The sequence below is a fragment of the Boleophthalmus pectinirostris genome, unplaced genomic scaffold, assembly GCF_026225935.1.
Source record: "Boleophthalmus pectinirostris isolate CB_2022bp ecotype Guang Dong unplaced genomic scaffold, ASM2622593v1 HiC_scaffold_7, whole genome shotgun sequence".
NCBI classification, from domain to species: domain Eukaryota; kingdom Metazoa; phylum Chordata; class Actinopteri; order Gobiiformes; family Gobiidae; genus Boleophthalmus; species Boleophthalmus pectinirostris.
In genome coordinates, this window is record NW_026571473.1 from 8470594 (window position 1) to 8485201 (window position 14608).

Sequence of the window (14608 nt, forward strand, 5' to 3'; positions counted from 1 at the left end):
CCTGCTCTGGCCACAGTCTGAACACACTTTTCAAAGGGATTTTTGGAATTTGTTCCGCTGCTTTTGTCCAGAGTCCAAACTGAACCTGAAGTGGGTCCATTTAAGTTGAACTGTATACATTATCTTCTCGGGTCAGCGCAGAAGACGAGGAGAATATATTCGATCTGAGTGCTGAAATTGTTGTTTTTCAGATTATGTAAATTTGAATTTCAAGTATATTGTTTGCAGCGTACTTTTAATTTTGGCATCAGCTTTACAAAATCAAACTTTCTGAATGATGGAGTTGATACTGTGATAAAAATTGATTGAAATTATTGTTATGTTATGTTGTTTTTTCATTTTCACCATTATTTTGTAGTTCTGTCGAGTCTAATCTTGGCATCTTTTTTCCATACCAGGACTTTGAAAGGGCAGGTGAAATATTTGTGGGTCAGTACTTGTTGAAGTAAAGTTACAGAGTAGAACTGAAGCCATGGAGCCTCCACATGTGAGTGTAAATCTGCGGTGAGGCTGTGATCAGACTCTGGGCTCACACGTGGCCACAAGACCAAACATAAATTACCATAGAACACTTTTTCGTGCCTCACCTTATGGGCAAAGTATCAAAGCAGGTGGAGGAGCCGAAACCTGTCCTCAAGGAAGAGAAACGCTACTTCAAAATAAGAATATTCATGTGAAAGTAAGTGAAAGTAAAAGTTGTGGTCCAAGAAATTACTTAAAGGTCCTATATGAAGCAAAATTAACTCTCTGCCCCACTTGTCTCTATCTCTCTCTCATCCTTCTCCTTTTTCTCTCATTCCTCTCTTTCTCTTTCTCTACCCTCTCTGCCCCCACATTTCTTTCTATCTCTCGCTCTCATTCCTGTCTTTCTCTCTCTCATGCTCTGTCTGTTTGTCTGTCTCTCTCTCTCATCCCTCTCTTTTTCTTTCTGTGTCTCTCTCTCATCCCTCTCTTTCTCTCTCTCTGTCTGTCTCTCATCCCCCTCAGTCTCTTTCTCTCTGTCTGCCTCTCTCATCCCTCTCTTTCTCTCTCTGTCTGTCTCTCTCTGTCATCTGTCTTTCTTTCTCTCTCTCTGTCTGTCTTTCTCTCTCTCTCTCATCCCTCTCTTTCTCTTTTTCTCTTTCTGCCTCTCTGTTTTACTCTGTCAGCCCTGTCTTTCTCTTTCTCTCTGTCTACCTCTCTCTCATCCCTCTCTTTCTCTCTCTCTGCTTGTCTGTCTGTCTCTCTCAATTCTTCTCTTTCTCTCTCCTCTCTCTATGCTCTGTCTGTCTGTCTCTGATCCCTTGCTTTCTCTCTCTCTCTCTCTCTCTCTCTCTCGCTCTCTCTCTCTCTCTCTCTCTGTCATCCCTCTCTTTCTCTCTATCTGTCTGTCTGTGTCTGGCTCTCTCTGTCATCTCTGTCTTTCTCTCTCTCTCATCCCTCTCTTTCTCTTTTTGCCTCTCTGTTTCACTCTGTCATCCCTGTCTTTCTCTTTCTCTCTGTCTGCCTCTCTCTCATCCCTCTCTTTCTCTCTCCCCTGTCTGTCTCTCTCTGTCATTCCTGTCTTTCTCTCTCTCTCTCTCTTCTCTCTCTCTCATTCCTATCTTTCTCTCACTCTCTCTATCTCTCTCTCTCTGTCTGATTGCCTCTTTCTGTCATCCCACCCATTTCTATCTCTCTCTCTCTTTCTGTCCCCCTCTTTCTCTCTTTCCTCCCCCAAGCTGTATGGAGTTAAAAAACACAGTGGAGCACTTCCTGTATGATCATATGACATCACAAGGTGGAACAGAGTGTGTTTGTGATGAGGAAACAGCATTATAAAATAGTGTAGTGTTTTATTAGTTACTCAAGAAAATTTAATGTGTCCTGTTTATGGATAAATTTCTCTCTCTTTCTTTACTGCCAGTCTTTCATCTCCTCTGTCCTCTTCATCCCCCCTTCTTCCTCATCCTTACACCCCTCCTCTCCCTCACCCCTTCACCATTACCCCCTGCGTTCTCCGAAACCACACGTTCACCTCTGGTTTCCTGCCCGAGCGCCTGTCATCTCTCCATCTCGGCAGGTGAGGCCATAAAACAGCAGGGCAGCCCCAAGTGTGATTCATTACAGAGGGCCGATTCTGTACAGCCTCATCTACTGTCATTAATCTAGATTATATGTTGGTACTCGGGTTAAACAGTAACATCTTCTGACCTTTTTGCATTGGTCTCATTCAAATACATAAGTCATGGTGTCAGAGTTTGGCTTTGCTTAGTCAGATTAACTCTGTACATGTGTTAAAGGTAATTTACAGTGTCCAAGTGAGATTTAAAGTACGTGATGTTACTTAAGAACAGTGTCAAAAGCCTTTAGGCCTTATTAGAGGACATGAGAGATTCTTGGAGCAAAACAAATGATGAAGTACATTTAGTCTGACTGTGGTAAAACAACTGTTGGGATATACAGCACTTGTTTTCATAACAATGTCCCTGATTGGACAGAAAGGTACACTTTATTGTCCTCTGCACGTCATCCATTGTTCAATGCTGCTAGAGGCAACCAGTCAGGGGCTATCGACTCCACAGTGCCTCATCCAGGGACCCATCTCCAGATCTTAAACTGGTCTTGGTCACATCTAGCCAGGCTGGCGCCACCTAGTGTCTCCGCTCAGCGACTATGTCAGGAATCAGAATACACTAGACAGTTTGCAAGAACCCCAGAAGTTGTAGACCACACACCGACCAATCACTGAAGAGCCGTGAAGCCATGACATGGTACAGCACAACAGTAAACAAAGCGGTCGAGATGGATGTAGACGAAGACAGACATTCTGTGTTGGCAACAATTCCCGAGATCGAAGATTTAAAGATATCGATACTGTATCATCACATTAAGCAATATGATATATCGATATTTTTGCACACCCCTGCTGGGGAATTAGCTCTATACACATGTCACAAACCAGGAAGACATTTGGAAAGATGTAATTACAACTTCCCAGGCCCATTTTTCTTCATCTGCATGTCATTGTAATTTTCTGTTATGTTCGACTAATCAACAGTTACAACCATACCTCAGGTTTCATCATTTCCCCACTGACACACAACTCCGAGCGCAGTGGGTACATGTGATTAGAAGAGATGAGGCGCTAAATTCCAGATGATTCCAAACAGCACATACGTATGCAGTCTTCATTTTACTGCTGATCACATTTACTTCAATGGGTTTGATCACAGTCAGTTTTAATAGATCTTAATAGATCCATGTTAGGTGAGCCCTTTAGCGGTAACTACATCGGAAGTTGTAATCGCATCTTTCCCAATGTCTTCCTGGTTTGTGTCGTAAGTGTGGATAGAACCTATTGAATCCAGAACCTTCTTCCTGTGAGGCCACCATGCTGGGTAAGAGCTAGTGCATAGTTCTTACCCATATTTTGATCATTTGTTGTCTTGAGTACCTCTGCCTCTTCAGCAGTGATTTACTCAGAGAGCACATGAAGCAACTGTGGAGCAGAGGCCACATGAGCTCATCAAAAATCATTCAAATGTAAGTGGAGCTCAGAGAAGTATCAGCATCAGAAGTACAGGAACAGAGCAGTGAAGACAGTCCTGGGTCGCCATTAGGGCTGGATATCATTCAGAAGTTGTTGATACGACACATATCTCGATACATAGGCCACAATATGATGCACTTTTCAATAGAGAGCACTTTCAATTCAGTATAATTCTATACGATATTTTTCAAATCGAATCGATACAGTTCAGTGAAAAACAAAGTCTAAAACATGGCTGTGATACTAAGTCCCCTAAGTCTGTGCAAAATTCAGATGAAAAACACCCATTTTACTCAAAACAGTGAAAATGTCAACACAATTGTAGCTTACATAAAATAATTTAGTAAAATATACTAAAAAATACAGCCCACGATATCGATCCTGTATCATCAAATTAAACAATATGATATATCGATATTTCAATATTTTTGCACACCCCTAGTCACCATGCCTCTGCAGGGAGAGAGAGAGAGAGAGAGAGGGGAGGGGGGGTCTGTTTGTCTCTCTGGATCACCGTGCATGTGCAGAGAGAGAGAGGGCCTGTCTGGGTGGCGGGCGGTGTGCAGAGGGGGACCTGTTGATTTGCGAGTGTACATTTGTGAGAGGTGTTTTCACTGAGTGTCTGACAGTTTAAGCCTCAGAACAGCTTGTGGCTCCAGGATTGCACCCAAGGGAGCTCATTCACCGCGCACATCACACACGCAGGTCCGGTTACATTACAAAGTGTGGGGCAGGCGGTTCATATGAGCAGCGCATCTGGATTTTTACACTGAGGTTTATCTATAGGCACCTATAAGTGTCAAAGAAATTAAGTGGTCTGATTGTGGGATCCGGTTCAGTTCCTGTGCAGTATCTGGACTCTAATGGTTTTTGCTGCTTCAGATTTGTGGAAAATGGATCATAGCTGTTATCTGTAAAGTGTCATTCAAATAAAGAACACATGTCTTTCAAAATGTCACTGAATTATGAAAACATATATTTATAACTTGTCATTAAAGCCAGCCAAGAATGCACATTTCTCAAATACGTAAAGTTGCATGGAGGATCCATCAAATGCTTTCTCCAGGGAGATGTTATTGGTTCCCCATGTTTCAGTATGGTATTAAACCTTTCAATCTTCATGGAGACTAAATCAGACCAAGGTATAGGACCGATCCGTGGAGAGGCGACCCCACTCACAGTCAGACTGCCTGTTTTTCTAGGTATTTTGATCTATAAAATCACCTGTAATTGATAAATGTAAGGTGGAGCTGTTTAATGTCATACTGTGGAACATTCCAGGCAGAGCAATGACATATTCATTGAAACAAGCAGGTGATGGACCGTCCACCAGGAAAGTTACACAATGCACCTTTAACAAAGATGTGAGTCTGGACACTGGTTGTATCTCCCTGAGTTTAGATGGATGTGACTGACAGCTGGATTGTGTTTTTCATAAGAGATAGAGTAATATATGAGGTTGAAATTTGGACTTTTTAGCGTATTGGCTATTGGCCTTAAATCACCTTAGGTCAATATTTTGTTTGATCTGCTGCTTAAAAGTACACACAAAGCTTTAAATTAACACTACTGTATAATACAAAAAGATAAAATGTGATACACAGCTCTCTTAAAGGTTTGTGGTAAAAAAAAAAGTGGTAAGTTTTTAGTAAATTTAAATGGCATAATTTGAGGAAAATAATCAAAATCAGCTCTATCTATCGGCTCAAAAATATTGGCAGAGCTCATCAGCTATCGGTTGGTCCAGGGCTGGGTATGATTAAGAAGTTGCCGATGTGATACATATCTCAGTACAGTGCACTTTCAATTTGATACAATATATATCAAAATGATTCAATATTGTTTAATAAAAAAAGGCAAAGTCTTTTTTAAACTACTTCTTGTGCAAGATGAATATGAAACACAAACATTTAAATAATCAAAACAGTGAATATGTCAAATGTGTCGCATAAACGAGTTTGCTTCCTCTAAACAAGCAACAAAACGGTAGCGCTGTAGCAAAATAATTGAGTAAAATATACCAAAAATACTCTTGGTGATATATCGATACAGCAGCCCATGACATCAATACTGTATCATCACATTAAACGATATGATATATCGGTATTTTGATATTTTTGCACACACCTAGATTGCTCTGGGTTCTTAAAGGTACATTGTGCAGCTTTTCTGATGGAGGGTCCATCAAATACTTTTCTCCATGGTGATGTTATTGTTTTGTCGGGAATGTTTCACAGTGGTATGGTATGTAGTTACAGGTCAGATCTGTGGAGAGGCAACTACGCTCACAGCCAGAATGCCTTTTTGTAGGTATTTTTGAGCTATAAAACCACCTGTAACTGAATAAAAATAGAGCTGCTTAATGGCATTCTGTGGAACATTCCAGACAGAGCAATGACATCTCCACAGAAACAAGCAGGTGACGGACCCCCAACCAAGAAGCTACATAGTGCACCTTTAACGTAGGTCTGCTTTTCAGATTGCATTTTGAGTTACGTTGTACATCTAGAACATTTTAATAGCTGTAGCATTTACCCATGAACTATAAAACCCCTCCTAATCCTCTTTGCACTGTTATCTAACCAGATCGTGTTCATTACGAAGAAGACATAAGTTTAACTCTCCTCTTGGGGGATGGAATTTGGGTGGAGGATCACTTGAGCCTGTATTTCCATGACTTAAAAAGAAATGAAGCAATTTTCTAACATTAACTGGCCATCACGCTCCCCGCTGACAACGCATTATCCGTACTCTGAGACGCCATAAGTCTCTGTCGGACGAAATATTTCTCCAATCTGTCAAAATCAAGCTCCTAAAACTTAGCGTTCAGTGATGGTATTTGAACCAGATGTGAAAGCATGTCCATTGTCATCAGCCCATACAATAAGCTTATCAAAAACACTATTAGGAATTGACAATACATCCCCGGTAGCTTTTTATTTGATGTGTTTTTAAGTCTTTTGTTGATTCGATGTCCGGCTGAAGCTGGAAATGTGGAATGAATTGTGAGATTGATTGAAGCCATGTGATGAAGGGTTGCAGCAGACGGAGAAAGAGAGAAAGAGAGAAGGAGAGAGGGAGGAGGGAGAGGAGGAGAGGGTCAAGGTGAACCACAGTTTTTATATGAAGTCTGTTTCGGATTTGGTAAGAAGCATCAGTGCACGGTTCACAGAGGAGGTGGTGGACCAGATGACTGCAGCAGACCTGTGGAGCTGGATTTGGCAGTGTAAAGATGTCTGAGCAAAGGAACACGAAGAACACTGCCGAGAATTACACAAAAGCAGATTCAGCGTTTTTGAAGACATGTTATCCTTCTTTTTGGTATTTAGTAAGGAAAACCACACCTGTAGACTATTATTGTAGCTTTGTTTACTGTCATGTTGAGCTAAAACAGCTTTAAGTGCCTGTACCTGATATTTTCCACTTATCTGAGCGAAATATGTCTTGCCTTACTGCAGATATATTGTATAATAGAGCTGAACGAGTTTAAGAAAAAACTGAATTGCGATTTTTTTGGGGAAATATTGCCATTTTGATTTCATCCACGATCTTTTTCAAGTTAACTGTCAGTGCACATGAACATTTGTAGACATCACAGAAACTTACATCACACCATTGAATAATAATGTGTTTAATGCAGCTTTCCTCACATTTGTTTACCTTTTACAGAAATGAAACTTAAAACCATATGGCTCGTTTGCATAAACTATAAGTGCTGAAAAAAACGGCTCGCTCCTTGTGCTGCTGATGTGGTTCAGCTTCTGTCGGACTAAAGGACACAAATCAGTGGAATATGAGTGTTCTTTCTGTGACAGAAGATGTGCTGATGATGATGAGTCTGTTCTGTGCTTCTATTGCGTTGGAGATGGTTCATATTAAACTTTACACAAACACCAGGGTTAAATCCTATCCTACTAGCATTGTGGCAATGAATTACCAAGGGCATAGGTTTGATCTCAGCTTTGGTGGGGACATTATCGGCATAGTAGTAGATTTCCCTTTGCTTGTTGGTGATGAGATATTTGTGAGGTTATGTCCATACATTTTTCCATGGAATATTCAATAGAGTCGGGCTGCTAACAGTGCACGAGTAGGGCTGTGTTTGGAAGGTGCACTTGTGGCGACAGTCGCTCTTTTTCCACGGCGTCTCATTATAAGACAAGTTTAATTGAAGATGAAGCCAAGTAAGTTCCTTTTGAAATGTTTTTCTAAGTTCGGTGCAGCGTCTTCATTCACGCTGCTCAAACCGCCATCTTCAGGTGCTGGCCCTGTCCTGACGCTTTCCCAGTTTAGGCTCCTAGCACCAGTAATGACATCACTCTGTTGCAGCCAATGAAACAGTGGCAGGAGTAACCTGTCGTCATATCACTGAATACATCTCAGAATGTCTAATAAACAAAATGTAAACTAAAACGTGTTAAATTGACTGAGTTTGGAAAAATATCAGAATAAATTTATGTTTTTGTATAAATAAAATGGCAAATGTTGGTAGGGACTATTTTGTCTTCCTTAAATATTGGTTGTGACTTGTCCACACTGTCCCTATGCAAACCTACACCCTTGTGAATTACTTCGTGACACATAGACTTAAATGCAGATCTATAAATCAAAAACGACGGCAACAAGGCGAGGGCGGCAGTGTGTGTTGAGTCAGTGCAGAACTAAACTTCGCCTTTAAATTGGGCTTTAGGAGCATTGCAAAAACACACAGTTTTGATGCTCCCAAAATCGTGTTGTCTGAGATCGAGATTTTCAGTCCAAAACAATAAATCATTCAGCCCTATTGTATAAGCAGATCTTGAGGTCAAAATAAATGACTGTGTATTGTGTGGATCTAAATATAAAGTGTTTTATCGTTCAATAAACAGTAAATACTTTACAGAGACAAAACTCTGGTCTCTGAGAGTGGTGAAAAGCACTTACAAACTCATCCTGGTGAATAATTAGGGTGTTCTTTGTCATGTTTTAAGACAGAAAAAATCAGGTACAGTGCTTTTAAGGAGGACATCTGTTTTTTTAGTTTAGTAAGAAAACTATAACATCTCACTTCATTATGAGCGCGCAATATCAATCTAATCCAACTTAATAGAAACTAGAACCAGGTCCATCATCTTCCTGTTTGAAACTGCAGAACTGATGGACACATTTCACAGCAGGAAGCAGTGGATTTTGGAAAAAAGGCAATGCAACATTGTTGAGAGTCAAAATTTTAAGAAGAAAAACAAATGCAAGACAAACCTGGGCTGCAGTCGTGGATATGAGATAGTGCAAACAGACTTTATGGGTTTGGCCGTGTGAGGATGTTGTCTGAACAAAAGAAATGAAGAAAGAACATGAAGAACAGAGTCATAAATTATAGAAAAGCAAATTCAGCATTTTAGAGACATATTATCCTTTTTTGAGTATTTAGTGAGGAAAATCACACATGTAGATCATTATTTTAATTTTGTTTATTGGAAACTGTCATGGTGAGCTAAAAATGATTTTCAGAGTCTATTTTAGTCTTTAACTATAACATACTTATATCACTATTTCACATTTTGTTCGTTATAAACCATAATATTGATCTAAAACCGGTCAATTTGCTTACTTTTTAAGGTGACAGAACTTTGACATTTCACTTTGCATTGATAAATTCTGTGTATGACTGAATTTTAAAAAGAAAGATGGGCAAAGATATGAACAAATTGCAAACGTTTTTCAGATATTTTTTCTCATTGTCTCTCAAAATACAACACTGAGAAAGCTGTAATGAGAAACAACAATAAACTAATTTGTCTTACAGCATTTTTTTTTTTTTTTTAATCATTCAGTCACACCCCAGAATCGGTGGTGATAGGTTACAACTGTACTGGTCACAGCTGCCTTGGGGCTGACTGACAAAGACATGGCTGTCAGTTTGCACCAATGTCCTCCCTGACCACCACCATCCCTCTCTCACATTTTCTTATTTATGCTATTTTTTCATATTTACAGCAAAAAACATAACACTACAAGGGAAATGATAATGAATGAATGAATCTATGTCAGTATTCAGGGTTCTGCTCATGGCCACTGTATTTGAAATGTGGTTTTGATAACGCTTCCTTGTCCTTATTTCCTGTTTGCATCATGTCTGTAATTATTCAGGAGGAAGTGATCTGGAATACAAAACATACTCAGTCATTCCATATTGACGTGTGTTTTACATTTAAATGCTGCCTGTGTTTCTGTGCAGTGCCTCCAGCCATGCAAGGAATTATGGGAAACCAGGAAAGTGCTGTCTGCAAAGTCCTGTGAGGTAAGAGATACGGATTTATATTTTTAATGTGTGAATCCATTTGAGTTGTGGTTACTTATTATTTCTATGGAGATAAATGAGTTTAATGTCGTATTGCAGAACATTCTAACTAAAGCAATAACACCTCCATGGAGACAAGCAGGTGCAGACCCTCCACTAGAAAAAGTTACATAAGCCATCTTTAAATTAAAATATACAGTAGAAATCTGATCGCAAGTGCAAGGTTTGTCAGAAAAATAGCAGTTACTTATATTCCTAAACTGGTGCTCTGTTGATACTTTGCAACCTTATGTCCTCAACATTGGACAGCAACACCCTGGGAGTGTGATGCTAGCTATGGGCACTGCTCTGTCTAAAGCTCTGTTACTCTTTAATCTAGATTTGTTTTAACACAATCTGGTCAAAAAGAACTGACTTAGTTGAATCTACACCAGGTGAGGTGAATAGAGGTCTAATGATATCCAAATCTCACAGCACGATATTTTCACGATATACATCTCACAGTACGATATTTATTGTGATATTTTGTGGAGGTTAACAAAATAGAATATGCAACTTTTGCCTCTTAAAATGCCTTGACAAAACTTAATCCAAAGAAGTAAGATTTAAAAGTGCTTAAAACTGTTATTTCGTCTTGTAGTCTACACTAAAATGGAGCAAAGGATCATGGTCTATGTAGTTCCCTCTGTCTTTTTTTTAGCTGTTGCTGCACCATAACTCTTCATTGAAGCAAAGAGACTTGTAATTCGATATATTGTGATGGTCCACGAGATTATTGTGAGAACTTTGATGATATCACGATATTTCTGTGACTGTCCAACTCCAACATCCCTGTCGGTGAACCATAGACCGTATATATGGATGGACATGGCTAACACATTAGCCGCCCCGTTCCCAATAGGAAGTGTGCCAGGGGGCAGTTCCAGCTCCTTTTGACCCAGGCTCCTGTTGACTTACACTGGGATCTTGTGGCTCCTCTCTCTGGTGCTGTGAGCCTCGTCATTTTGGTTTTGAAATGTTTGTATTCACCCGCTCTACATGATCCTGAATTTTTCATGTCACTATTTTGTTCATAAATCAAGATATGGACATAAATAACAGACCAATCAGACAGCTAGTGCATTTAGTGCAAGTAAAGCCTCTTCCCACATTTAACGACCTCAGTAATGATTTTCTCTTGTGGTTGCTTTGATACTCGCGGTTTCCAAATATGAAGCCTGGCTCCAGATTCGCTCCTATAACTTTGAGTAGAGCTGAACGCTATGGGTGACGTCACACTTGCTTAGTCCACTTCTTCATACAGTCTATATGTTAAACAAGTCCGCTCTCAGGGCCTGTCTACATGAGAACGCTTGCGGGTAAAAACAACAAAATATTTTATCAGAAGTGCCTTTCGTTGAGACAGTGATGGTGTTTTTGGGGCTAAAAAATGCAAAAATCTGAAACCACCCGCCGTAACGCTTCTCAAGACTCAAGATGCAAAACTCTGGTCAGATCTGCTCACGTCATATACACATTTACGTCACATACATCACCACTTGGCATCACCACCTAGCCGCCTGACATGCATACACAATCAGCTTCCACACACTTTTGCGTCACCGTATGCATGCAGATTTCCTCCTGAAAACGATCGTCTAAACGCGGATTAAAAAGTGAAGACGCGATATCACTTTTGCGTCTTCTGTTTAGACCGTCATCATGTAAACGTAGCCTCAAATAACATTACAGTCACAAGCTGGCTGAACTGTTTTTCAGTTAGTCTGGACCATAAACACTCGTACTGATCACAGGCTCCTGAAAATGTGCTGTTTAAATCCAGTTTGTATGTATTTTTTTGGAGTTTTCAGATGATCTTAAATCATTTTTGGATGTGTTTGCTTATGTATACATTGTCTGTCTTGGCAACTGGTGAACATTCCACCATAGAGAAGCATGTAGAACACTCCCAGCACGATGTCACTGCAAAGTATCAATTGTCAATCTATTAATGGGGCTCTATATTTGGTGTGTATGAGTACGTGTGTGTGTGTGTGTGTGTGTGAGTATGGGTCTGTGTGTACATGCGTATGTGTTTATGTCTGCGTGTGTGCGTTTGTATTTGCGTGTGGCCTTAAATGAGTGTTAAAAAGCCGTAATGTGGTTGTGGGACAGATTCGTTTTTCATCACAATAGCTGAGGCATGCTACAGGCTCAATGGCTCAGTGCCTGGAAGTCTAGCAAAACACTGCAGCCCCGAGCTCTTTGGTTAAGATCGTGTTTGTGAAGCCACGCACAAGAAAATATACAACGTTTCATTCAAATATAGGTCAGCTTTTCAATGCCAGGGTAAAGTTTAGCCATAGGAAATGTTTCATCAGAGTACAGTGGCTTTCATGGTGCTTTTGAGGAGGTCACGTAAACTCTGGTTCTCAAACTGTGGTATGCAATGTCTCCAAGAGTTAGTAGGAATGGGACAAGATATCGTGCCACAAAATCTCGTGAGACAAAATTGCCAAAATTGTGCACACATCTTCTTGTGAGATTTTTTCCTCATGATTTAAAAAAAAGTAATTTTTTTGAGAATGCCTCGTCCCAGAAAGCAGAGCTACAATGACAGCATAAGAATTAAAGTAAATTAAGTAAATCAAAAATGGTGAGGCTAAAATTGGGAACTGAATTGCACAATCTATTTATTATAGCCAAAATAATGTCTCATTCTCATAGATCCAGTCTTGTGTCTTGTCTCTTCTCGTGTAAAAAGAAACAGAAAACGCACACCAAGATTCCTGCAGAGGTGCAAATGCAAGGAGTAGCCAGATCAGGGTGAAAAAATGCATAGCACACTCAGTTGGCCGATGTCCAAATACTATTTTATTAACAAAATAACGTTTCGGCAAAAAAAGCCTCTTGTCTTGGACCACAGCACACAAAATGGTTGCCAGCCCAGGTGCCCATATACCCACTCAATGAATGGGAGGTCCCAAAGTGAGGTCACCCAGTGAGTTCAGCCCATTCAACAAGAAACAACAGTTCACATAAAAAAAAACATTTTATAAAATACAGAAATAGTTTGTCTATCACAAAAAAACATCTTAAATCAAACTCCACATTCAGTCCATGAGGAGTAAGAGTTTTAAGATGGTGAATCCAGAAGTGCTCTCTTTTAGACAGGAGCATCTCTAGATTACCACCTCTAGGGGGCAGTTCCACACGTTCAATGCCAATATATCTTAAGGAAGAGATAGGATGGTTAAAATCAACAAAATGTCAAACAAAATTGTCTCTTCTCGTGGAAATTGTATCTCGTCCCACCCCTAAGTTAGTTATTTCTTATACTGTTTAATGTCTTTTTTACAGCTAGTTTAATTGTCTTTTTTTCAAAGATTTGAAATACATTTAGACCAGCTTTAGACCTGGCTTTGTCGTAACACTGCATAGAAAACTAAATATGAGGTGTTATAAATATTATATACTGAGCATTTGATAGCAACAGAATGCCTGGAATGTTCCACAGTATGACATTGCACAGCTCTACCTTACATTTATTCAATTACAAGTGGTTTTATAGCCTAAAAATACCTAGAAAAACAGGCATTCTGACTCCACAGATCTGACCTGTAACTTGGCTTGTTTGGACTCCATGATGATGGAAACATTTAATGCCATACTGTGAAACATTCAACAACAACAGACAAAGCAATAACATCTCCATGGAGACAAGCATTCCACTGACCCTTTAACAGAAAATGTACGCAATGTACCTTTAAATATCATGATTTGCTAACAGCTTATCATGCTGAATTATATCAAAATACAAAAATGTTTCCTAAATGTTGTCAATAATTTTTATGGTTACAATATTTATCGAATTTGATAGCCAAAAAGCTACATATTCTGACCAGTGCTTGTTGTTGTGTCTTTGGGCAAAACATGTCACAAAAAAGTGGTGTTAATGATTGACAGCAGTGTTTCCATCAAATAACATTATAACTCAGTAAAAGTGCTCATACACCTGTACTATCCTATTTCTCTATTATTTATGTTTTTGTTCTTCTTCTTTGCAGAAGCAGACAGAATGCGTGACCAGCCGTGAGTTTGTGGTCTCCCTTCGTAGTTCTCGCCAGGGGGATTGTCCGGCTCCTCAGAAGGCCTCAGGCTTCGCAGCAGCGTGTGTGGAGAGCTGCTCCTCTGACCTGCACTGCCCCGTCCCCAGGAAGTGCTGCTCCAACGGCTGTGGCCACACCTGCCAGCTCCCTGCCAATCTCTACAAGGGTAACACTCTCCTTTCTCATATAAACCTGGGATTTGGTTTTATACACAGCATTAAAGGCGCACTGCGTAACTTTTCTGGAGAGAGTCCACAACCTGTTTATGTCCATGGAGATGTTAATGCTTTGATTTAAATTGTCCACAGCATGGCATTAAACTACTGTAATTTCCAACCTATAAGCCACTCTTATAACCTGACATCTCCTTGTGGCGCCCCCTACAGGTGTCCCTCTGAAGCCACGCAGAGAGATGAGCTTCGTGGAGGATTTGGAGGGCCGGGTCAGGGTGATCTGGGTGTCAAAGTTCAACGTGAGTGTGGAGCCTGTGGTCTACGTCCTTCAGTCCCGATGGAACCCCGGGATCCACCCCAGCGAAGACCACGCCTCTCCGTGGACCACCGTCACCATGGTAACCAGTAATCACAGTCATTTCGTTTAAATACTGGACCGTGGTAATTTAAGGCTCTGAGAAAATGATCGTGTTTGTCTGTCATGACAGTTATGTTAAGGCTGAAGTGAGAGTGTAACTGAAAGGGAAATACATATTGTCAAGGGTGAAAGTGTAGT

At 40.2% G+C, this 14608-nt stretch overlaps 1 protein-coding gene across 1 annotated transcript in view; it reads left to right on the forward strand.

Moving 5' to 3' along the window:
• Positions 1-14608, forward strand: part of anos1b (anosmin 1b) — a 108800-nt gene that overhangs the window by 49609 nt on the left and 44583 nt on the right. The window contains exons 4-6 of the mRNA XM_055164763.1: positions 9729-9791; positions 13838-14045; positions 14266-14450. Of these exons, the coding sequence (XP_055020738.1) occupies positions 9729-9791; positions 13838-14045; positions 14266-14450 (456 nt within the window). The remainder of the gene's footprint in view (positions 1-9728; positions 9792-13837; positions 14046-14265; positions 14451-14608) is intronic.